Here is a 26,776-nt window from a genome sequence, read left to right on the forward strand (position 1 = left end):
TGATGAGTACAACTTCACATGACAGAGGAGCAGTTGATGCGGTGACCATTCTCAGCTGTTGAAACACCTGATCGAGAAGGGGAAGGGGAAACAAGCCATTATGAGACTCAAGACATCCCTTCCAAAGGAACCAAAACATATCCTTGATCTAGTTTCATTATATAATACAAGTAGTTAGATCTTGCAGTTTTCTCAAACTATTTATCGTTACTGTTACCAGAATTTGCAGACAGTGAAGAGCAATAATTTTTCCGGTCACGGTTCTTAACACCGTGAAAGTGCTACAGAGTGAAAGAAAGAGAAATAGATAGCAATGGATGAAAGTAAAATGTAACATTCATCTGCAGATAACATTTGGCACAAATATTTGACCTAGATGTAAAATTTTAAGTCAATCTTCTTCGTAGGTTTTCAGTAAGAAATATAGGTACTTCGTGAAATTTCTCTTTAGAATTTCACCTCTTGAATCTCATTTTGGGGTTTGTTTAATTTTTGGACCTGATAAAAATGAAAACCACATTTTTGACATAGTAATCAGTGACTTCAGTTGTCGACCATGGAAATACAACAATGATTAAAAAAGAAGAATTAAAAAAAGACAGTTTTGTGTACAGGTTAGCACTTTCTAGCCCTTGACTGCCTTGCACATTCAGAGCTTGTGAGCTGCGTAGCATGGACGACATCAGAGGAGCTGTACTCGTGCAGCGACGACCACCAGATCCTGCGCTGGAACCTCCTGTCAGATGAGACGAGCAGCCTGGCCAAGCTGCCCAATGACATCTACGCCACGGATATTCACTTCTTTCCCAGGGGCCTTGGAGGAAAGGGAAAGCAGTCACAGTCTGACGTCTTTGTGCTTACATCCACTGATGGTAGGTTTTATCAGTGTGTCCTCTTCTTGTTTTATCTCCTTGCTTTTTAGATGTTTTTGTTTTTTTTCCAGGTGGTTTATGCTATTGCATCAACTCAATTCATATCTTCAATTTTTCTTTGTAAAACATGACAGAATGATTTTCTATATTGCACATATCCATGAGAAAAATGTTCAACCCATTTCGATAAACATAGGTGTTAATACATTTGGATTAACAGTAATTTTTGTGTTTCTTTGTCCCCGTTAAACTTTTTTTTCTGCAAAACGTGTACACTTTGTTATTACAAATGCTTTGTGGAGTTACAAACTGTGGTGATCAAACTCTGCAGACCCTAATCATTTCAATAACAAGCTATGTTCAAATCTCTCTACAAAGTGAGGATGAATAGTTCATTTCGATGTAGACTGAAATTTTAGATGCTGATATACATGTATTACTTTGTAAGCCAACTTTTCAACTGAACTGATTATAGGAAAACATAATCAATGCATCTTTTTGTTTGTATTGAAGACTGATGACTGTAGCCTCTCTACTGTTATGATCTGGCAGTTACAAAAGCTCTGCAAATGGTTGTCATGGCTAGGAAAAAATATGTGTATAATGCCACACATACGTTGTTTAAAAATTCCTACAAGGAATGGGGTGGTACTAATGTTTCTGTCCAGCACACATACAGCCTCAAATCTTACAAGTGTGACAAAGCATTGACCCTCTCACAATGGTATGGAAACAGAAATGCCGAAATAAGACTTGAACCCTTGTTCTTTTTCCCACCAGGAAAGTACCATCTCATCTCAAAATCCGGTCGTGTGGAGAAATCAGTTGATGCCCACCGAGGGGCGGTGCTGTCGGGGAGGTGGAGCTACGATGGCACTGCCATGGCAACAGCGGGAGAAGATGGACAGGTCAAAATCTGGTCCAGGAGTGGCATGCTCCGATCCACGCTAGCACAGACCGGTCAGTCTTCTTAATAAAAAGAATTTAATTGATTGCATTTGATGATGATTTTGTCAATGATAGTTTGTAGGATTTACAATGAGGATCATTTTCTTCTAAAAGAGTGAATTTTTACCATTTATCTAACCAACAGGCTCTCCGGTTTACTCGATATGCTGGTCACCCGATTCTGACCAAGTCCTCATCACCAACGGCAGGCAGCTCATTATCAAATCACTCCAGGCCAACGCCAAACCACTGCAGGTACTGAGCGGCAGGGTTCCAGCTGCAAGTAAAATCCCTACCTCTGTCGTAACTGACTTTGTTAAAACTCTGTGAGATAGATGCAACAATCCAGGCATATCCTTACAGTGAATTGAGTCACTTTAGTTCATTTTAGTCTCACGAAGACACAGTTCTGTGTTCTGATTGCATTAATTGCTTTGCATTCTGTTTTAGTGCATTCTTATTCTAAATTGTTAAAACCTTTGAGTACCACCACAACCGCGAAAGATGAAAGCCGCTGACATCTCTTGGCATTGTATTGAGTAAGATGCCATTTTGCATTGCTGAGTTTAATTTTGTACATTTTTACCTAGTGCATTCTTTGTCACATGCATACAATTCTCACCGAAAGTCATATGTGAAATCCCTGTTGCAAGAGAAAACTAAAAATATGCAAAATGTGAATATATTTTTTTAAAAAGGAGGGGCATGGGTACCTATCCAAGATGAACAGAAATATTTCTCATTGTATCTTTTAGTGCAAGTAAAGCTTCCAAAATTGTTGAAGCTAATAGAAAAAGACTAGAGTATTTTGGAAATCTGTGAGCTATAGACAGTATTTCATAATTTATAATCTGGTTTCTCTCTCTGTTTGTGTGCCTCAGTGGAAGGCCCACGATGGCGTCATTCTTAAGGTGGACTGGAACCCAGTCAACAATCTGATCCTCTCCGGGGGCGAGGACTGTCGCTACAGGGTCTGGGACTCCTACGGCCGCCAGCTCTTCAGCTCCCAGCCCCACGACTACCCCATCGTCTCCGTGGCCTGGGCGCCGGACGGAGAACTCTTCGCCGTCGGCTCCTTCAACACGCTGAGGCTGTGCGATAAGAGCGGGGTGAGTCTGCTTGAACCCTTTCGACGCAAGTCTGGTGCACCACGCTGTACTCTGGGGTACTGTGATATCGCGGATTACAGCGTTGCGTAGTGCCATTTTGTGTTTGTAAGATGTACAGTTACACACTGCCATCATGGCAGCAAAATGTTGGCATTCAGTGGTAATGATCCTAGTACCATGTCAGCCATGTTTTGACGTTTTTGCCATCATTGCAATAATATTTACTTTTTCAAAACATGTTCTAAATGTTTTTTTTTTTAATCTGTAATTCAGAAAGAGATCATTTTAGTCCACGAACTCATCCCATGATAACTGAAATTACTTTCACCTATTTTTTTTTCTTTTTTTTCATAGCCAGGGGTACATCAGTGAAGAAATGAATGAATAATTCGATGAAATGGCAGATTTCTATTTGGTATCCTAGGGTACCAAACACTGTGTTGTGTGCCAGAGCACTAGTATCAGTGCCAGTGCTTGCTGTGGATAAGAAAAGGCAGATCTACTCGTGCAAGCACACAGTCTTTCTGTATCATAAAACATCTGAACAGAATCTTACTCCCTGATTGGTCAACTTCTCAACTTCTCATCGTATGACATTTGCTACTACTACGGTGCACTCCTGTTACAATGAACATAATTATAATGAAATTTTGTTACAACAAAATACATTTTTAGATCCTAAAGTTCTTACCTATATATCTTTATATACTTTGTTCAGTTATAATGAAATTTCAGTATAACGAAAGAAAATAGCAGACCCCAAGGACATTGTTAGAACAGGAGTCACCCATACTACTACCAGTACGACGACTACTACTACTACTACTTCTACTACTGCTACTGCTACTGCTACTGCTACTGCTACTACTACTGCTACTGCTACTGCTACTACTACTACTACTACTACTGCTACTGCTACTGCTACTGCTACTACTACTACTACTACTACTACTGCTGCTGCTACTACTATGACTACTACTACTACTACTACTACTACTGCTGCTGCTACTACTATGACTACTACTACTACTACTACTACTACTACTACTGCTACTGCTGCTGCTACTACTATGACTACTACTACTACTACTGATTTCATTTCATTTTCATGAATTTGAATACTACTGCTACTACCACTACTACAATCATTATTTTAATTTTGTGTACGCATTCGAACAGTAGTATTCATTCTCATTTCTTTTTCTTTTTCTTGATCTGGTTCATGCAGTGGTCCTATGCCCTAGAGAAGCCCAACACAGGTAGCATCTTCCACATAGGCTGGAGTGGGGACGGCACACAGCTGGCAGGGGCCTGTGGGAATGGACACGTCATCTTTTCTCACATCATTGAGAGGTGAGATGAGAGTGTTAAACCAACAATGTCACTTGCATGGGTATGTTTGTTTGTTTGTTTGTTTGTTTTTACCTCTGCTAAGGAGGTTACGTTTTTCAAGTGTTGGTTTGTTTGTCTGTCTCTTTGCAACATAACTCAAGAAATTATGAACGAATGTGGATTAAAATTTTCTGGAAAAGTTGATAATGACACAAGGAACAGATGATAAGATTTTGGTAGTGATCAGGATCACCGTCTGGATCCAAGAATTTTTACAATTTATTGAAAGATTCTTTATCATCGGAAAATCACAGTATAGATGGAAATGAGCTGCTTGGCAGAGGTCTGCGCTCTCCATGTGCTTTTCTAGTTTTTTAATACGTTAAAAATTGTGCTCCTCCTCAAAGGTTTGTTTTTCTGTGTCTTGGCTTCTCAGTAATTGTAACATGTTTGCAGAACAATGATGCCTATGATGGAATAGAAATCTACCCTTGTTACCGATTGTGAATGGGTAATAATGAACTAATTTCATTTCAGTTTGCTTTTAGTTTTCTTTCTAGTTGAGACACCCAAGATGCTGTTTATTTGGTGGCTACAACCTGAGACCTAACAAAACAACACAAACAACAAACAAACAAACAAACACACAAACAAACAAACAAACAAACACTTAAACGCTAGACTCTCCAGTCAAGAGGCATGCAACCACTCAGTCATGTAGTGCTCAATTTGATTACAGCAAGACGGACGTGTACTGCTTCTTTATTCTGCCAAAATGCAATCACCTCTTAGAAGTCTGTGATCCATTAACCCTATTCCAACTGGGGGGGTCAAATTGACCCCCCCCTCGACATTTTGCACCACGATTCCGCAACGCGCAAAGATATTGCAGCGTCGTTTCATGACTTTTTTCATTGAAGTCTCCTGCATATTTTGAGACCAAATTTGCGATGTCCGGGTACACTGTTCTGAAGTTACATAATGTTTTGCATATGCATGTCAACCCAAAAATGGCTCCAATTCGTGATATCATGTGCAAATCCAATGCAAATTGTGTTTTTTTTGTTAAATTGATATAAATTAGATTATTTCAACTTTAAACCATTGAAATTAATCAATTCTAATGTAGATAAGCTTGAAAAAGTGCCTGCAACAAATTTTGGCAAAAAACAATAGAAAACAAAAGGTCGAAAAAACAATAGAAAACAAAAGGTCGAAAAAACAATAAAATACATAAGAAATTAACAAAACAAGAAAAATCAAAAGAAATTGATTTTGATTTCGCTATCTTTTTACTAGAAAATTGTTCGATGTGTCTTGAGGAACTCTGACACAAAAATTTAGGGATCCTTCAGTCATTTTAATGGAATTATAGATGAAAATATGATTTCATGCATAAATTTGCATAATTAATTTACTTAAAATAGAAAGCCAATATTTTTCTTTTGTATGACCATGGGTCCGTTTCATGAAAGTCTTAGGAGAGACTTTCTCTCTCCTAAGTCATACTTAGGAGAGACTTTGCTAAAAACCGTTTCATGAAAAAGCTATCGCATAAAGCTATCACATAAACTCAGACTTAGGAGAGACTTTTTCTAGAAACCATTTCATGAACAAAGCTAGCACATAAAGTCTCTCCTAACTTGGCAAAGCTATCACATAAATCTAGGAGTGGTCAGGAGCACTCCTAAGTTTATGTGATAGCTTTTTGAGAGAGCCATTGTATCAAAATTTTGTCTCATTTTTGGAGTAATTGACCCTAAATTTGGCATGTGTGACCACTGCCAAAGGTAAATGAGCAAGATATCTTTTTCGTTAATATCGCATAATACGTTGTCATGGCAACGGCAAATTTTCACTGAAATAATACAAATTGTTGTGGATTGAACTACTGCCCTCAGTTTTAAAGCAGTGCAGTTGAAATTCAGCATAGAATCAGATAAATGTAATGTGTAGTTGTGCAAAACACTTTTTTCATGTGGTGTGAAAAAAATATGTTGCCATGGCAACAAGTTTTTCTATATACCAATCACACAAAGAAATATGTGAATTGACCTAACTTCCTTAATTTTTTTTTAACATTTGACCAAAAATTTGGCAAGTGACCATTACAGTATGTAGATGTGCAAAACTAATCTTTGGTTGATGTTGAACAATGCGTTGCCATGGTAACAACATTTTTTCACTTTAAAGCATACAAAAATTGCGAATTCGCTGAATTTGTTAATTTTTGTGCATATGACTTGAAATTTGGCACAAGTGACCGGCATAGTGCGTAGATGTGGAAACTTCATCTTTTGCCATTGTTGAACAATGCGTTGCCATGGTAACAGCAGACTTTGAATGAAAATCATACAAAAATATTGTGGATTCCGCTATCTCTCAGCTTTTGAGCATTTTGCTTGAAATTTGGTACATGTGACCACCATGATATGAAGTTGTGTAAACTTCATCTTTCACAGATATAGAACATTGTGTTGCCATGGTAACAGCATTTTCAACGAATATAATAAAAAAAAGGTGTAGATTCAGTTTACTCCTTCAGTATTTGAGCATTCTACTTGAAATCTGGCACATAAGACTGCTTAAGTACATAGACTGATGTGCAAATTTCTTCTTTGTACTTTTTTCACACGTGTTGCCATGGTAACAGATTATTTTGAATGAAAATCATTCAAAAATATTGTGGACTCAGCTAACTTCCTAAGCTTTTGAGCATTTGACTAGAAATTTGAAACATGTGAAATTTATACTATGTACTTGTGTATATTCATCTTTCGTTAATACTGTACTGAACAGTGTGTTGCCATGGTAACATCATTTGTGAAAATCATAGGACTTTCCAGTTTATTCATCTAATTCACTCAGTTTTTGAGCACTTGACTTGCGATACATATAGACACATGTGACAAATAGATTTTTTGAATTAACCAAACACAACTTTATTCAATGTTGAACAACGCATTGCCATGGTACAGCTTTAAAAAAATAAATAAAACCATATAAAGTTAACGCTGGTTGAACAAACTCCCTTAGTTGTAGGTGGGGGCAAAAATCACAATGATAGTTCTAATTTCTGCAGGTATTCTTTGTTTCGTACTTGGATTTGATTTCACTTATCAATTGCCACAATGGGAACACATTTCATTGAAAGAGGCAGGAGGACATATGCCGACAATGATTCAATTATTTAATTCATTCACTGCTATCAATTTCATACTCATTAATATAAATTCCTCACAATTTAACTACATGTCATGCGAGTGATTATGTAACTGAAAAAACTATTGGAACAGCTGTTGCTGTCAAAATTTCATACATTTTATTCTCTTACCTGTTTCATTAGAAAATCTGATCTTAAAAAAACATTATTTCATTAAATGTCACCATAATCACAGCACAATTATCACAACCACTTTCGTGATACTGGTTAGAGTCATTGTGAAAATATTATCACTCACAGTATTTTCTGGTATTACACTCTACTTCATTTCTACATTATAAGCTTTGCCTAATTCTATCTTTCTAATTACATAGTAATTGCCCGCATAGACATAATTTCTAATTGGGTTACATGAATATTGCCGTCACACGCCTGGAAATAATAACAAAAACAATCCACTGCAACGTTCACTGATTTATTTATGTTTGGATCACTTATACATCAACAGATCTTTCATAATCATTTGAAATGTTTTCATGGTTTATTAATCAAAATATGACAGCAGCTGAACTTCACACAATGCTATCATTGCAAATATTTTTTAAGCATATGATAATATGTGTTGCAATCCACCTTCTTTGCACTCTAAGGTTCCCTATATCAGATTATTAATTATGATATTAATACTAATAATAATGACCTTGTCTACTGCACAATAGCTTTTAATCATCAAAGATCAGAAATCAGATTTTGCATTTATCTGTTTTAAAATGCTTTCTTACACTTTACTATAAATCTCTTTTTTTTCAGAGTGCTTCAATTCATCCATTTGCTTTTCATTGAATTGTTTGCATGCATTGTTCTGTTCTGTTTTGTATTGTAATTTTTTTGCTTTTTCTTTTGAAGGGGGATTTTTCTCATTTCTGGTTTGGTTAATACATGTACCTGGCAAAGCACTTATGCCATCACCTGTGGACTCGTCCATGACAAAACTCAGTGAAGTTCAGCAGTCAGACTGCAATAGTCTGATTGTAGCTTCATATCTAACACTGCAATTGTGACTCTGTATCACAAAATCAACAGAAAGTCACCAAACATGGATTTCTGGTTAAAGGGCTGGTAAAGTTTTGGTTGAGACCTGGTTTCAGATTTTTAACATTTCTTCTTCTTTTTTTTTTTTTTTGGGGGGGGTGATATAATAAGAAACCTCTTATGAAATAAGAAAGACCATTAATTCAAAGAAGAATTCAATGTTTATTTGACGAAAATTAGTTTTGAAATGATTGAGATATCCAAAAGCAGAGTAAAACAAAGCGATTCTAGTAAAAGGTTGGTTCCACCTTTTATTAGATTCCTTTATTTTGGATATCTCAGCCATTTCAAAACCAATTTTTGTCAAATAAACATTGAACTCTTTTTTGAATTAATGCTCTGTAGCACTTCAATAGTGGTTTCTTAGTATCTTGCAGAAAAAAAAGGCCAATCCTGTTTCTGAAAAAGCACACTCTAAGTTTTAAAATGATGTACAACTGAATTCAGATGGACTCTCCTAACCTATTTGAATATTAGAAAGAAAGTACACACTCTGCAAAAGCATAGCTAGCAAATAGGTTCTGAAGTATGCGGTCTATCTTAAGCTCTTAATCTTACCTAGCTATGTTCTGTGCAATGAATGGGACAAAAACTAGGATATAAAACTCTAGAGCAACAATAATGAAGGGATTATCAGATTAAGTTTAAATTGAGCGTGCCAATTATGTGAACACAAAATAGAAGAGCAGACAGAAAACAGTCCAGATGTTGTCAGGTTCTGTAATATTACTCATGTCATTTGCAGCAAGTGCATGAAATTTGAAAATTTGTTATGTGTGTAGGTCTAGCAACAATAGACCTATTCTTATTTTCCAAATGATGTCCTTAAAGACATAATATTCACACTCCATCTTAGGAATTTTTGTTGTGCTAGAAGCTTTTGTCATAAGGATCTATTACAAAATCACCATGAAATTTGCATTCATGACTTTCATAACAGTGCTGCAGGTACATGTCAGATCCTCACATCTAATGCAGCCACCCCCCCCCCCCCAAAAAAAAAATGTATATATTGTATACCATTAATTTTTGAAGGATTGAATCCACAGTGGTCAAAACCAACATATGTTATATTCAACCTGTCTGCATCACCTTTGGCAAGCTCCACGCCTTGAGAATCTATATGAAAGAAAAAAGAAAGGACAAAAGAAATAGAATATGGAAAAATAAACAATACTGGTTACATACTGAAATTTTGCGACATGCAAATCACATCCCCTCTCCCTGACATTACACAGAGTGGTAACATGTGGGTGTACAGTTGAATGAATACACACACGACTACCACACATATCATTACACAGAGCTGCTTGTCAGCAATTTTATATACAGCTGTACAATATATTAGCGACAGTTTAACAGCATCAAGGGCAAAAAAACAAAAAAAAAAACAAAAAAATCGTCTGGGTTGTCATACACAAGAATTAGTGTATCAGATTCTTCCTGATAACTTAAAAAGGTGTGACACAGACTCAAAATGAAAATGTGCCTGTGACTTAAAACACTCATCTGACATAATGTCATTCATTCATGTCAGTAAAGACTTATTTGACTTTTTTTAGAAAGGATTGTAAATTATATCAGGTAAGCTGGGAGTTCAAAAATAAACAGAAAGATGAATTAGTGGGTTATGCAACAAGTCAGCTGCATTGCTATGTAAGTGCATTAATCAACTATTGTGGCTGATATAGACATAAACATTGAATCAACTCCCAACTGGGGTATATAAATACACTAATTTCTTAATTTCTCGTGTGGAACAGTTTACATACAGAGGTGACATTGTTTGTCCACCAAGTCTACAATCATTGCTAAAATAAGAAAGACCAAATTACCTGTAATTGATATGTCATCAACAGAGGTTGCCTTTTTTCAACTGTTATTCACGTTGTTTATTTTATTATACTTTCAGGTTTAATTTGAGAAAGCATACCTGTGTTCTGTCATAGATAAGATGCTGCTATACAGTTCGTAGTCCAATTGCAGTCTGACTCTGACCTGGGTGAAGTTAAGGTGCAGTTGTCTGTCCCAAGGCTTGGTGAGGTTCAGCTCTCTTCAGGCCTTTGGGTTTGCAAATATAAGAACAGTTAAATGCCATACAAACAGAAACATCAGATGCACAAATGGGATATTTGGAAAATATTTAAGATGAGTGTACATCTTTATTAAAACAAGCAATAACAACAAAATGTTCATTAATTATTATCAATTTTGTAAGACATATTATGTGAACAACAAGTTGTAATTGCCAGTTTTCAAAGTTTGAATCACTATGTAATGAGCCCCTGTTAGGAAATTGTAAGAGTATGAGGTATTTTTAGTAAGGAATGAGAGGGGAAATTAATAACAAGCATCACTTTATTCAGTTGGCAGCAGAATTATTCAACCCCATTGCATTATGGACACTATGGCAAATTAAATAACATACGATTACACACTAAATCATATACAAGTGGTGAACAGATAGTTTATGACAAATGCTTACCTGATCAATAGTCTTTGATTTGCATATAGTTAGAAACTTTGATCATTCACACATGAAGAGATAAGGTCCAGTGAGCACACTATGGTCATTTCAGACCTTTCTGTGATCACTGAAGCGTGACGTGTTATGGTCTGATCATAACAATTAATTTCTTTTGTTTTAATGGAATTTCAAATAGTATCTTGCCATTCTATACACAACTCTCAGCATTTCAATGGGTTATATTCATTTTGACATGACTTAAACTTTGAATTATTAATATCACGGCTAAACCTCTGTACAAACTCTATGGTGGCAACTTTCACTAGAAATTAGTTCATCTAGATATTTTTGTACAATGATAATTGCCAATTGAAATATTAAGAATCCTACATCAAATTCCATCATATTGTGTCACCTATCAAAACATTGAGTGAACAAACCATATTCAACGAAGTATTTCAGTGATCACTGAAAGGACTCAAAATGACCATAAATGTGATCACTGGACCATATCTCTTTATCCATGAATGATTAAAGTTTGTAACTATATGCAAATCAAAGGCTACTGATCTGTTATTTACTTGTTGCAAACTATCTGATCATCACTTGTATGATTTAGAAATAATCTCAGTTATAATGTAATTCATTATGCCAGAGTGTCCAAAATGCAAGAGAGGGATTGAATAATTATGCTGCCAACTGTAGATGATCAAGATAACATATGATTTCTCAACTTGCTTCAATAGCTAAAAATAATCATTTAACATACCAAATGAAGATGATGGAATATCCATGACACTGTCACTTGACTTTTCCATTTGCATCTTGCCCCCAGTCCCTAACTCTGAACTGGATGAACTTCACCTGTTGTCTGGTCCTTGGCTGTTTGGAGTTTATTCAATATACAAGAACAGTTAATATCTTACAAACAAAACAAGAGTGCAGGACATGGGACATTAGAAAGTATGTTAGAGATGGGTGCTTAGCCGTTGCTATAACAATCTATAGCAATCAAATTGTAAAGCCCTACCAATGATTTTAAAACACTGAATTCACTAGCATCTACTGATAAGCTGTAAATAGGACTTTTCACAGTTTAAAATGAGTAGCTATGTCAAATATTCTTGTTTCAAACATTATAAGAGCATGAGGTTGTTTTGATACTAGAAAAGGGAGAGGGTAATAATAAACAATCATAGTAGGGCCTACATTATTAAGATAACGTGACTGCTAAAGTTTGTCTCAGGAGCTTGATACATGTAGACATGCAGGTACACCCCCACCCCCCCCCCCCATTTCCATGAATTATCTCTTTTCAATTGGATCAGTATGTCATATTCTACAGATAGTGAAATTAAAAAAAAAATGCACAGAACAGTTGTTTCTAGAAGGGTCACTATTCATTGGATAAGAATGTTTGTTTTCAATTACCAGGTTGAACAGTACAGCAAACATTGTTTTCAATATTTCCTGTCTAACACTTTTCAGCTAAAAATCCAGAGACAATTTGATGTCCAAATGTGAATAATGTTGCAATTGTAGTATTTGAAAATAGTATATACAGATATGTTGTCTGCTGAAATAGTACATTGTATTAGCTAAAATACTTGCATTCTGTTGAAGGTGACCATGCCGTTTGCTAAGTCTCGACGAAGTTCAGTAGCAGTCTAGCTGTGGAGAAGATGGAAGTTCAGCAGCTTGGTTCTGTGTTCAGTGAAGTTCAGCAACTGACTCTGGGCTTTGTGAGATGCAGTAGTCTGATTGTAGCAGTCTGACTGATGTTCCATATCTAAAACTATAATTAAAAATGTGAATACAAAATAGAAAGTGTGTTTTCAAACTGCTGTTTGATTATACAACATTTTACACACAATATCTAGAATATGCATGAAATCTGAAATCAGTTCACATGTTTTTGCAGTTTAAATATGTAAAGGACCTTATATTATTATTTTTTTTTTTTGGGGGGGGGATGATAAAAAGACACACTAGTATTTGAGTTGTCTCAATTCAGCATGTGCAAGCCTATAGTTTGGGGTATTATGACTTGAGGTTCTAGATCTTGTCAATAGGCATCCATGTGGCAAGGTCTACATCTACCTAAGATTTGGTAGGACCAGCTGTACTGTGGTTTCACATTTAGGGTTGGTCGCAGTTACAGCCTGAGATGCAGCCACAGTCTAGCTGACTCTGATCATCAACTGTTGTCATGTCATCATGAATTAAATTGCTAAAAGAAGTTGTGTAAGCGGTACTAGCATCAGAGTATGGACCTATAGAATCTACTAATTGCCTTGATATGATAGATAGCACTATTTAGAAGACCCATTAACTTCCTTACTGATGAGTGATAAGCCTACTTATGTTAGTGATAATGTGTTTAATTAGATCTAGGAATACCAAGACTGAGGGTCTAGTCTGGTTATACTTTTGGTATACACTGGTTAAGTAGTATCTACGTCAGTAGGTGCTACTCAGGATCACTATACCACCGGATTCTAGATCTATAGACATCTGGTAGTATAGCAGTAGAATTCTAGAGGTTCCTTGCCAATGAATTTAGGCAAACATCATTCTCTATCTTTTTGTGACATATGCATTGCGATTACAGTGCTGTCACAGCATGCACTTAGAATTGTTAAAGATAGCTTTCAAGTCTGAACCAAGATCTGATCGAACCATGGTTTCCAATTTATATTCTGTATAGACCTGGATCTACGTACTACTACTAGGCCCTCCTACTACTACTAGATCTAATAGTCTAACCACTCTCGGACTCTCTAGATAGAACCCTGGGGCACTCCCTGTTAGTTGTACCAGGGAGGTGACCTCACCTCCCTGGTTGTACACAGTGCTTCGTGTTTGGGCTGGTCGCAGTTTTAACTACTGAAACCCCAGTACGGTACTTTACAAATTTTGGTTGTAGACCTATAGTAACGTTAGATAGTAACATTAGGACTTGTAAACGTAACAATGACACAGGTGATGTTACACTAGGTCCTACAGCCGGTTCTCTGTAAATGCTAACGCTATAAGTTCACGTTAGGGCTTAAAAACGTTAGGCCTAGGCTAGGCCCATAATTCTGTGGGACAAAATAACCTAGATTTTCTAGACTGAAAAAACAAACAGTTGATCTTTCCTGTCTATTTGACATAAAACGGAAGATTTGTATCACTTCTGAATACTATCACACAGGCAAAACAGCTAGTGACAGTGTAATTATTTAATGTTATTTGTTAGACACGTCTTCAAAAATATAAAAACAATAACAATTAAAATGCAGACCAATTCTTATGAAATTCCGGTTTCTTCTTCAATCCCTACACTATTCAGGACTTAAGTTACCTGCAATTCACCCATACATGAACAAATCGGGAAATTGCTCTCATGAAATATCTGCACGCTAAATATATCATAAAAATCAACCCACAAACATTTCACTATTACTAATTTACCATGCTAAATACTAACGTTAGCAAATTTACCTAATTTAGCTCCATAAACTCAGCTGGCTATTTAGTCTTACAAACAAATGGCGATGTGCCCACGTGGGACTATTGTGATAACGCTACTACCGGTAAGACTAGATCTACATCTAGCTAGCCCTTGGAGAATTGTAGAAGATTCGAACAAAAATATATCCACATAATATGACATTATGAATCCACATGCATTACTTTTCAATTGCAGACAGCTTTAAATATACTCACTAATAGAAATATGTACTAGTAGCGGTGTAGAATGCAACTTGGCCTTTGGGATCTTGCCTCCGTCGTAGATTTGTTGCCTCTGCGCTGTATATACACCGTGTGTATACGTGCTATGTCTATGTAGCGAGTGCTCACCGCATGTAACACATTGATAGGGGAAAAAAAAACGTTAATGATATGCTAATGATATGTTAATTAGTATTACCCTCGAACATGATGATTGAAATAATTAAAGTCTCTCCTAGCTTAGGAGAGACTTCGTGAAATGGTTTTTACTTCTCCGTGAAAGTCTCTCCTAGCTTAGGAGCGGCTTGGCCATTTTAAGATTTATGTGATAGCTTTTATGTGATAGCTTCATGAAACGGACCCCATGTTATCTTGTAGTTTACATACTATCTTCAGGCAAAATTTTGCGATCGCGTGATCGGCGGCCGAGATCTGATGGGGGGGGGTCAAATTGACCCCCCCCCCCCCCAGTAAAAACTTGGTCTCAAATAGCCCAGTTAGAATAGGGTTAAAGGTTTGAGGTGAACGGAAAACATGGGGTTGGGAAAAGTCATACCTGCTACTCACACTATTCTTATCAATCTCTCTTGGCCCATCTTCTTTGCAAACTAGGAGGCTAGAGTGGAAGAACTTTGAAGTCGTCGTGTCCTCCCGCAAGTCCATCAGCGTCCGCAACGTCACCAACGACGCCAAGGAGAAGCTGGAGTTTCGAGACCGCATCATCAAGACTGCTCTGGCCTACCAGCATCTGGTGGTTGCCACGGCTTCCCAGTGTTATGTGTACAGGTGACTAGCATCTTGTGAAGCATCCATTACAGATCAGTACACTGTGATTGTGACCATTGGAAGAGTCAGATGGAAATGTGTTGTTAGTTGTGCAGTGTTATGAAGCACAGTTTTAGGTTAATGAAGATGAATATAAATCTTCCTTTGAACTCAGCAAATATTGGCAAAATTAATTTCGCTTTCTTTTGAGTGGCCTTTAGCACCAACCAAGTGTGGGAGAAACTTATAAAAGCACTTGATCTCTTGAAAGCCAAGCTCAATAAGATTTTGCAGCCATGTTTGTTACGGAACAGATTACTGTCTTAGTTTTTGTTTATCACCCTCATATAAATGTTCTAATGGAAATTTGCATCAGATAAGTTCAAGAGTACAAATGAATTCATCATTTACTGAAATTTTGTCCGAAATATTACATCATTCTGTCTTGAGATTCGTTAGACCATAAGATGAAATTAAAATTCATGTAATATAAATCTTTCCCTGTCACTGCTATAATGCTAATCTTTGAAACTGGTGAACATTCCTTCATCACTCTTTATCTTCATCTGTACCGTCCCCAGTACCAAGAATTGGAACACTCCAATGATCTTTGACCTGAAAGAAGGAACTGTCACCTTGATTGTCCAAGCAGAGAAGTAAGTCTTATGAAAGTTTTTTTTTTCTTTCTTTCTATTTATTTTCCTGTTTGTTTTGTCGTTTTTCTTTTCTTATTTTCTCTTATTTGCATCCATAGCCATCACATTTCTTCTATTTTTTATTTCCAGAGGGGAAAGTAGACGGAATAGCATTATACAGATATTGACTGGTACGGGGTGGAATATAACATTCTTTGGACCGCCAGGGAGTTATATTTTCCCAAGGGAAAATATGATCACGAGGGAAAATATAACTCCCTGGCGTTCCAAAGATTGTTACATTCCACCCCCTACCAGTCGATATCTGTTGTATTAGATGGCCTTGCCCTTGATTGCGCTTTACAGAAGAGTACCGGAATAATAGCTACTGTTAGGCCTACACTAACGAACCCATAACCGTTTAATACGCTCATGTTAGCCCGACCAGACGCTGTGTGCGCGCTATCGCGATTTTGTACAGCGACTGATGGGCTGTGTAGTTAGGCTCATGTCCTCTAATGACAGTACTAACGTTAGGCTCAAGTCCAGTAACGACGCTTTTTAGTTACATTAGGCTCAGGTCCAAAAGATCAGCAGATGTTCTAGGGTCTACTGACAAAACAATTCTAGCTTTACTCTTAGGCCTAACGTTATGGCCTACTGGGCAATTTTCATCATTTGACATTTGTTTCGTAGTACAGGTAACCTACTAGGCCTAACTAGATCTAGAATCTACGCTAGGCCTACACGGTCTAACGTTACGTAAGTCTAGCATCTCTACTCTAGGTCTAACGTTAGTGTCTACATCACATGCGTCCACATTGGCTCCCCAGTGCATCATCTTTTTCTACCCTGTGATTTTTAGTCAATTGTCTTGTGCCAGGACAGGTATAGACGTACCTTCTGTCATCAGGAATCTGCAGCAATTTCAAAATCAGTCTTCTTTTTCCTCTGTTGCAGAGATGAACATTGTAGAAACTATTCACAAACACAGTAATTTGCAAACCTGCTCGGTGTCGTAGTCTTCCACTTCTTCAATGTAACGTTAGATCTAGTCTAAGTTACGTCAATGTACAATGAAGATGAATGAATTGCCCTTGTTCTAAGAACTGAACTGAACAAAATGTCTCTAGACTATTAACTCGCTTGTTTTAGGACATGTTTAGTGGAGTTAGAATCCTTATCCTCCAAAATCTTATCGAGCTCGTCGTTGTTTATCATAGGCAAAACGGGGTTCCACTTTGAAGTGTGAATCCAAACTTCGCGGGCCGAATGATACGTGCATACGTAAACGGTACATTGGGTACGGTACCTACATATTATACACTGTAACATTAGGCTTCCTGAATTCTACCCAGGCGGGCCTAGCGCATTATGACGCTACTCCGCACCGCGCCGTGCGTGCCGTCTACTAGTATTCGGGGGGGGGGGGGAACCAGATTATATCGATCCAGACTGCAGTTATCGATAGTAATCGTTTGCTCGTCCCAGTTACCGATGTGGTCCCACACCCTTATATTGGTGTCATTGTTCGTATTTCAACCGTAAGAGGGCGACACACATGGAAAAAATATATTCATTTGACCAGTTGGTGAAATATAACGAGCTGGGAAAATATAACATTTGCGATCCTCACAAACAGTATCATGTGACAAGCTCTCGACCAATCACTTACCAGAAACTGTCTAAGCCATCTAATATAATCTTTTGCAAATAGTTGAGAAAATACAAATCACTAATTATGATTGTGTTCCAGAGCTTTTAACGGCTCCCAGTGTTGCTTGTGATATTTTACAGCACTATATTGATTACATTTGCTTAATCTTAATTTTATTTATACCACACAGAAATAGGGGTTTGTTAAACATTTAAATGATTCAATATTGATAAAAGAATCTTATATTAAAACGCATTGCTGACATGCTTCATTTGAGTGGTTCAGAAAGTTACAGTGTAAGTAAAAGTGGCTTCCTTCAGTTACCTTCAGCCCACTAATGCAAAGTCTGTTTTTGTAGATGACTTCAATAATGGTGTGGTGTATAATTCTTTTCTCTTTGTTTCTCTACCAGACACTTTGGCATTGTGGATGCTGCTGGTCTTCATTTGTATACTTATGAGGTATGGATAATTGCTATGGGGGGGGGGGGGAAGAATTATCTCACTTTTGGATATCCTGGCTCGTACCCCACATGTAACCTGGCAACAAGGCAATGGGACTAGGGCACTCAAAAAATGTTGTGTTTTAAAGCAAAGGATGTTGTGGACAACATATCACAGATTCCTTGTGTGGGTCAAAAAGCACTTGATAATGAACAGCTTGGTGTTCACTTTTTCATCATGGGGAGTCTCATGGATATCTGTGAAAGTAGAATAATGGGAAATACTTGAAACTTTTTTATACACTAATGGCATCTGTAGTACAGCTTGATCTGAATGTTTTAAACAGGCCACCATAGTGCCAAATATCATCTGCATGTATGTTACAACAGAAAGTGAGAATGCTTTACAAGAGGAGGCTTCTGACCCAAAGTGGAGAAACTATATTTATGCTGGATCATCTTGCTGTTGTCAATTTACCAGAGAAAAGCAAAGGTGTGGATCAGGGAAGCTGTTATTGCACAAGTTAATAGCAACATGTCTGTGCATGTTTTAGGACCATGTTACATTTTCTTTCACCAAGCTAGCTGCATTGCATACACTTTGTGCGCGCAGGTTTGGCAACGTTGTAGACCTGTCCTAAAAGATGACAAACGCAGAGTTTGGAGTTGATTTCATCAGGTATTGTGAAAGTGGAAACTTTTCTGCAGTTGACTCTTTAGGGTTTGTTAGTTTCAGTGAAGAACTTGTTTATATTTTTATATGAGGGTATTTCTGAACATATTTTCATATTTCCACAAATGTATTCACACAGTGTTATACTTGTGCTAATGCAGAAGAATGCAAAATCTTTTTTTTTTTACATATCACAAAATAGTCCACATATTTAGTAATGCAGTGCACTTTGATATAATGTAAAAGTGGGAATTTTTGCGGTGTTGAAATTTTCATGCATTTCTCGCAACCAGAAGTTAGCGCGAAAATAAAAGCACGCAAATATTTTTGCTTGCCATATGTTCCAGTAGTTGATGTCTTGATTCCACAGAATAAAAAGCTTGTGAAACTCTTCTTGCCGGGCGGAGCAATAAAAATTAGTCGCGCGAAAATATTCACTTTTAACAGTAGATTTAAAATGCACCAGTGGAAATACTCTTATCCATGTGCTGTGTTGTTTAAACGCGCTCTCAACCCTGCAATTCTTGTATATTTCATCTGCCTACAGGGTCGTCTCATCTCCTCGCCAAAGTTTGCTGGCATGCGACCGGACACCCTCAGCCAGCAGACGCTGTCAATCAGTGCCGACACCGTGGCGATCCGCGACAAGACCGACGAGAAGCTTGTGCACCTCTTTGATGCCACTACAGGCAAGCCGCTTGAGAGCAAACCACTGGCCCACAAGGTAATACCCGATGTCTCCTGCGGCACTACACCAGTTTGTCCATTGACGCACAGTATCCAAATGGATGATGTTTTTCTAATGCGTGGATGTTTTCAATACCTTTAATGAGAGGAATACACATATATGGTGTTTTAACCCAGTGACCACTATGGCTCAGTTGGATACAAGTGTGTACTCTCTAACTACACACAGAGTAAATGTTGGTGAATAGTGCATGGCTGATGTAAATTAATTGCTAAGTACTTCTTTTATTCTGTTCATTTCGTCAATTTACATGCTGTAATGTAACTGTCAAAATATGCTGAAGGACAGTGTCAAAGTTTATTCATATCCTGAAGCTTAACTGTTCTTTAGAGATATCTTAATGGGAAATGTTTTGTCATAAATCAAAGTGTAGTCAAAAGGACTTGGTAAGAAAAGTGTCAAAGGACTTGTAGCAAACTATTTATGACTGGTATGGTAGAGTCCCTGAAAAACTTTAGTTTTGTTTTCACTCTAATACCCAAAGCATTTGGTGTCATTTCTGTCAACTTGACAGTAAGTTTTCCCTGACATAATCTTGTTCCGTAATATGAAGCAAAAACAACAACAAACAAACAAAAAAACAGGCAAAATAAGATAAAAAAGACAAGGGAACTTCTGCATTAAAATGGACATAGAATGATCTGCTCAGAAGTAGACAAGTTTCAAAATAGTCTTTTGAAGACTTTGTATATTTGAAAATATATAACTTTGATTTAAATTCGCAACAATATTTTTCATACAAGTGCTTGCTTTTTAGTTGGGAAATATGAGTACACTTCTTATATCCTTGCCATAGTCACCATGAAATGATACCTTGTCTACAACTTTCCTGCGTTATTGTGAAATTCTACATTCCATAATGATTGTGAATTGAATTGGCCGACATTCAAACTTCAGGAACCTTCTACTGACATTTATTATTTTTGCCCCTGAACTCAGCTGGAAGTGATGGAGATTGCCCTTGACCAGCAAGGTCCAGCAGCTGACCGACACCTCGCCATCGTGGACAAGAATCGTGACCTCTACCTCTCCACTGTCCGCAATTTTGGCAAGCCACCAAAGATCATCAAGCTCGGTATGTGGCAGCTTTATGATCTTGTCATTCTTTTGTGTTTGACAAAGAGGAATATTTAAAGTGTAACATGTAAAAAAAGAAGAAGAAAAAAAGGAGAATGCCTCTTACACCGAGCTGCTATAAGTCTCCCTGATTCTGCAGGCGGCTTCCTGAAAACTTCTGTATTCCTACTTTTCTGGATTAGAAAATATTTGTGGAATTAAAAATTGAGATGCATGTAACACACAAGTATCTCCCTGATTGCTCTTTAGAATCTTCCTGACTTTGATGGATGAATATCCACAGCCCTGCTCGTATGTTTCTAAGAGGTGTTTAGTAGTATTAATGTTTGGTTCCTGTCGGGACTTACTATTACTGTGGGATCATGTTTCAGCCCGTCACCCTATGATTTCCCCACTTAAAAACTCCCTGATACCACAGTTTGAGATTAAAGGTTCAAATTTTCTTCATGATATTATAAACCTGATGAAGACAAGCCCCAAGAATACATGGGCAGGATGTATCTATGTGAAATGCATATTACAGCAATATCAGCTCATCCTCGATGGGTTAATATGATGATGATGGTGACAATTTTGCAAATGATGTGGTGTAGAATACCAGTGTGCTTGTGCAACTATGCCTTGTGTAAAACATAGACAATAGATTTTAGTTCAAACTTGCCAGCAAACTAGGGGAATAGGGTTTCTAATAGTTTATAAACCTGTAGGATGGTTTTTGCAGAGGGCTAAGGAATGGCATCCTAAACTTTCAAAGAAAAAAACAAGAAATGCAGGAGGCTGACATCTTTGTATGATTTTCTGTCGATATAGTGCAGTGCTAAAAGACCCAGTTTAAAGGACGTATTTGTATGTCTTTGTTGCGTAAGAAAGAAAGTCTTCAATGGAAATACCACAATGACCCCAATCTGTGCAGTTAAAGTTGCATTTATTAACCTCTATCTGGTGTCATTGGAGTGGTGACCTTCTTGTGTATCCATGGAGTAATCATGAACCATGTGTTACTCCCCTCAGGTAACATGGTCACAAGTCTCGCGTGGAACGACACAAACAACATACTGGCGGCTCTTCAGGATAGCAAGTTCACAGTGTGGTACTACCCCAACGCTGTCTACGTTGACAAGGACCAGCTGCCTGTGTTCATCAAGGATGCAAGGTTGGTGTTCCTTCCCTTCATACATCTCACAAAAGTCACAAAAGAATGGGCAAGCCTCTGAACAAACAAATTTCAAGTTCACCCCGTGTAAAGTGAATGCAAGTGCAGGTTAGTCCTGTTATAACAAGCTACTCGGAACAGCAAGCATTTTCTTTGCTACAACAAAATTTTGCTTCTCTGTTCATTATATGAGGTTCACCTGTACATACATGTATGTATTTGCTTCACCATCACTCCCTGTATTTCTTTCTGTTTTCCTTCACTGAATACTTTCTCTCCATCTTGCTGTCCTGTGCTCTGTCATTCTTGTTTGTTTGTTTGTTTTTTACACTCCTCGCATTTATTATTTTTTTCCCCTGACTTTCTCATGTGTTCTTGAGTTTACTCTCTGTTTATCTTTTTCTTTGGCCTTTATTTTACCATTCTTGTTCTCCATCAGCTCCTTATTTTATGGCCTCTTTCTTCCATTCCTTATGTTCTTGCCTCTTTTTTTTTTTTTTTGCATACATGATTCAGTTCCCTCATTCCTACTACATTCTATCTTTTGATGCTGCCATATCTCCTTTCTGCTTGTATTCATCAGCATCCAGTGTAATTTCATATTCTACCATTAAAGGGGCATAGTCCCGGTAGTGTAGAGGGGGCTGTTGATGATACTGCCGATCACGGTTAGCATTGATACGAAGATTACCAAAGTTGAGCTGTCATCAAGAGTAAAGTGCGTAGGTGTTGCTAAGTAAGGTTGCCTTCGTTGTCTTCTCTGCGCATCGCGCAGTCTGTAGTAATGCCAGGGTGCGTGCGTATGTGCTTGTTATTATGAAATCACAAAAGAAGTTTGCTAAAGCTGTCATCCCCCTCAGCGGAATCATGAGCCGAACTGTGATCGGACCACTGACTACAGTGGATCGGACTTCTTCGGACTCGGGGAAGTGGGCCAAAGCGTAAGCGCTAAAGAGGAGTCGATAGCGTAGGTATCTATAGGAAACTTGTGCCGTGCGCCCGCGTACGCATTTGACTAAAACACCGGGACCATGCACCTTTAATTCATTTTATTTTGGAAGATGTTCTTAGTCACTTGCTGGTATGATTTTGGTCATTATTTCCCTTTGATCGTTTGATGCAGCGAGTTTGGCAAGAATCCCCAGATTGTGGATTTCCTTGGCACCCATGTGACCATCAGGAGAGCGGACGGCGCCCTCGTTGGTACTAGTGTGTCCCCTTACCCCGGGGCACTCCATGATCTGGTTGGGAGCAGCCGCTGGGAGGATGCAGTCCGTCTCTGCAGGTTTGTCAAGGTAAGATTTGCATGGAACGACTCCAAGATGACCAGTGTGACCTGATCAGAGAGGGGACTCAATATTAAAAAGAATGACTAGTCGCAGTGATCATAAGATATTTTAGTAAGTGAGCGTGGAGAGAATGATATTTAAAACCATGTGGTCAGCAGGTATGACTTACATATCATTGTGCTGAGGGGGCAAGTGTGCCTAGCCATGTTGCATTTTAATAAACAATGGTACTTGCAGTGATAGACATGATAATTGCAGTTGTTGTGGTGTTTTTGGTGATTTGAATTGGAAGTGTTGTTCCTTTCTTTTTCTTTTTCTTTTCAAGAAGTAATGTTGCCATAATGTTGGATGAAAAAACGAATGCACATCTTTCCTTATCAAAACTTGCTGTTGACAAATACTGATTATATTGCTATCAGTGGTTTATTCCTTGGATGAAAGCACTACTTTGGTCAGGATGAAGCCTTTCTTTGACATTGTAGTTCCCACCAGGGACAATTTTGCCATCAAAGTCAGGTCTCCCAGAGGACATTTTGCTGTGGTTCAAGAAGAAATTGTTACATTGATGGAGTGATTTGGGAGTGAAGAAAGACGACATAATCCAATGAAGTTCAGCGATGACAGCAGCAAATATCGCTATAATTTTTTAAGTTCTTCTTTAGCTGATTAGAAGTACATTTCAGAAAAAAAAAAAATGATGGTTTCTTTGTCCGTAAGTAGCACCATTTGTGGAAAGCATCTTAGGTTTACAGGAATTAAAATTTTTCAACTCATACTGCGAAAATACTCTGAGGAAAAGACAAAGGATTATGGATAAATGGTAATGGTATTTAATTTGTCTAATGCTCGTTTCATTTTATGTCTTCTGGTTTCATTCACTGCTTTTCCTGCTGTTGTAAATTCCATCAGGATACTGCCCTCTGGGGTTGCCTTGCCACAATGGCCGCCTACGCCAAGGAACTTGGCACAGCGGAGATTGCATATGCCGCCCTCAACGCTGTAAGTATAGCCTTTTTTTCCAGCAGTTACAGGGAAATTTTAGTTGCTGCTCAATCTGTTGACATGCATAGTGTGAAACAGCATGGCAAAATTGAATTACATGAAAACAGATCTTGGTGGTGAATTATCAAATGTTGAAACAGTAGAAATACCATTTAAGTCATTTAAGTTGATACAGTAGTGGAGAGGAACATCATATGGATATTAGGGAGGAGGATGTGGGGAGAGAAACCCATGGGAATTATCCCCACAAACCATATTTATCTCATATTTGAGACTGTTACCACAGATCTCTATAGGAAGTATCTGGATATGTCACAGGGCAATTGCTTTGAAGCCACCGCACCACCATCTTACATCGTACCATGGACATCGCCCATACATTTGTGTACAGAGCTCACCATGTCACATGATCTTGGTGGCTGTCTCTACTGGGAAATGCGTGCAAATCCCGATGGAGTATGCCTGGTAAGATGGCAGCTTGGCGGCTTCACTTGTTCGGCATTAATGGACCAATGAGATATCCAGTCACATCCTCGATCAGTGACTATTACTCATTTTTTACTTTGAACTCTAACCTTTGACTCCCTACTTCCTGCTGCCGCAGGTCGACAAAGTGCAGTACATCCTGCACATCAAGGAGTTGCCGGTGAAGGAGGTGCGCAACGCTGAGATGGCGCTCTTCTGCGGCAACGCCCAGGATGCCGAGGGGATCCTACTGCAGGCCAACCTCACTTTCCGTGCCATCATGATGAACATAGAGTTGTACAACTGGGACAGGTGAGGGCGGTCTTCATGGATTCTTTCTCTCTGTCTCTGTTGCTTTTTCTCTTCTCTTTCTTAGTATAAAAACAAACATAATGAAGCAGAGCAATTCAAGAAGATGTTTTTAAACAGAGTCAGTAGACAAGACTTCTAATGGTATTCAAGATGTTAACCAAATAAGTCTACACGTATATAGTCACAGATTTCAGAAAATTGACAAGAAAGGTGTTCTTTTTTTTCATTTGTACAGAGGGCATACAAATTGAAGAACAACTCATATCTTCACCTCTGGTTAATAATCTCTTGCTTTCAAGAAATGTGTTTTGTTGGGTTTTTTTTTTTCTCCCCAGTCTCTCTTTCTCTTTCTATTCAGTCAGGACTCCTGCAGCTAGTTTCAAAGAGGAAAGTTTGTAGAACCTCCTGTCGTCACATTCCCTTGTTCAGTTTTTTGATAGCAGCCCTTTTGTGAAATAAACATTTCTATTGTTCTACTTCCAATTTTGAGGGATAACGCTGCATGACAGACCTAGAAATCATCATTCTACCAGGAGCAAGTGGAGTGTTTGAACCACTGAGAATATAATATCGTGTGTTTGGTTCTCGTATATATCCAAATGTGATCTTGTTGTGGTGTGTTTTGTAAACAGAGCGCTGGAGTTGGCTGTGAAGTACAAGACACATGTTGACACAGTCCTGGGCTTTAGGCAACAGTTCCTGGACAGCTTTGAGAAGAAAGAGACCAGCAAGAGATTCCTGCAGTACTCACAAGGGGTAAGTTTGTACTCCTGTTTGTTTGTTTCTTTTTTCCATCTGAGAAGATGGCTGGATAGCCGATATTCAGCTGCACTAGCTGGTCTTCCTTTGGGCCCAGTTGGGATGTGAGGCGGGACCACTTCACCGGGTTATGCACCCTGCTCTCTGCAATGAATGAATGAATGAAGCAGGATTTTTTTTATGTGCATCATCTCTGGTACCTGTGTGACCTAGTGATATTGACTGACCAGGGGAATGACTCCAAGCAATCACTGTCTGTTTATGATTATCATGATTTGGATTGGTTTTATTTTGTTGGTTTGTTTTGGTTTTATTTTTTCCCCTCTTGTCTTCAGGTGGAAGTAGACTGGGAGAACGTCCAAGCCAAAATTGATGCAGAGTACCAGAAGGAGAGAGAAAGGGGTGGGGGCAGATAGAGGAAAGTGAAAACAATGAAGGAGCGAATCCAACCCTGACCTCTGACGACCCTTCTGCCTTGGTGGTGCCCAGTGCAACCTGCCCTACCTATCCACCATCAACTGGACCAGCAATTGGAGAATGTCCCAGTGTAAAAAACATAAAAGAGGTCCCCGTATGGACTGAAAGACAGAAATCAGTGATGCAGAGAACATCACTGAAGTCAAGAGGGGCACAGGTCACATTACACATGTATACTCTCACTTGCAAAATATTTCCTTAGTCCCACCAATTACTTGGTTTAAAAGGGTATCATGGCCTCACCCATTTCCAAGGGTTATAAAATACAGTCACTATTTCTATCCTCATTGGCTCTTGGGAATGAAGGTTGCTCTGTTTTATAATCCAGGACCGTGTAGCCGTGTCCTGTTGGAGGAGTAGTCTTTGCAGGTGTCAAGTGTAGTTTATTAATTTGTGACAAGCATTGCCATTGATGTCCAAGAGAAAGAGAGGCAAAGTCTTGTTGAGGGCGTAAAGTTGGCATAGGGCCGTGAATCGATGAAAGCAGTCATGTGATCAGCCAAATAAAAGCTTCTCAAAAAGCCGTGACTCATGCATCCACATTATCGCGTACTTCATTACTTGTTTGCACCAAACACTGTTCATCATGCTATGATCCATCCAGCCACATGTCAACCAGGGG

The 26,776-nt window shown here is 38.3% G+C and overlaps 1 protein-coding gene across 1 annotated transcript; it reads left to right on the plus strand.

Moving 5' to 3' along the window:
* Positions 1-26,385, plus strand: LOC139709831 (intraflagellar transport protein 80 homolog). Its single transcript, XM_071621792.1, has 17 exons — positions 1-137; positions 648-872; positions 1,653-1,832; positions 1,966-2,075; positions 2,702-2,929; positions 4,158-4,282; positions 15,313-15,486; positions 16,047-16,121; positions 18,170-18,218; positions 19,420-19,596; positions 20,560-20,695; positions 21,709-21,850; positions 22,974-23,145; positions 24,049-24,138; positions 24,746-24,918; positions 25,551-25,674; positions 26,013-26,385. Exons 1-17 carry the CDS (start codon positions 101-103, stop codon positions 26,091-26,093), a joined length of 2,298 nt encoding a protein of 765 aa, XP_071477893.1. The 5' UTR covers positions 1-100; the 3' UTR covers positions 26,094-26,385.
* Positions 26,386-26,776: the final 391 nt, after the last annotated feature.

The sequence above is a fragment of the Diadema antillarum genome, unplaced genomic scaffold (genome assembly GCF_040938485.1).
Source record: "Diadema antillarum isolate AM-2024a unplaced genomic scaffold, OU_Dant_1.0 seq00001473_RagTag, whole genome shotgun sequence".
In the NCBI taxonomy this organism is placed as follows: Eukaryota; Metazoa; Echinodermata; class Echinoidea; order Diadematoida; family Diadematidae; genus Diadema; species Diadema antillarum.

Coding starts and splice junctions, on each gene's coding strand:
- LOC139709831 (XM_071621792.1), top strand. CDS start 101: ATGAGACTCAAGACATCCCTTCCAAAGGAACCAAAAC. Junction 1,833..1,965: donor ATCCACGCTAGCACAGACCG/GTCAGTCTTCTT, acceptor TCTAACCAACAG/GCTCTCCGGTTTACTCGATA. Junction 23,146..24,048: donor GTCTCTGCAGGTTTGTCAAG/GTAAGATTTGCA, acceptor AAATTCCATCAG/GATACTGCCCTCTGGGGTTG.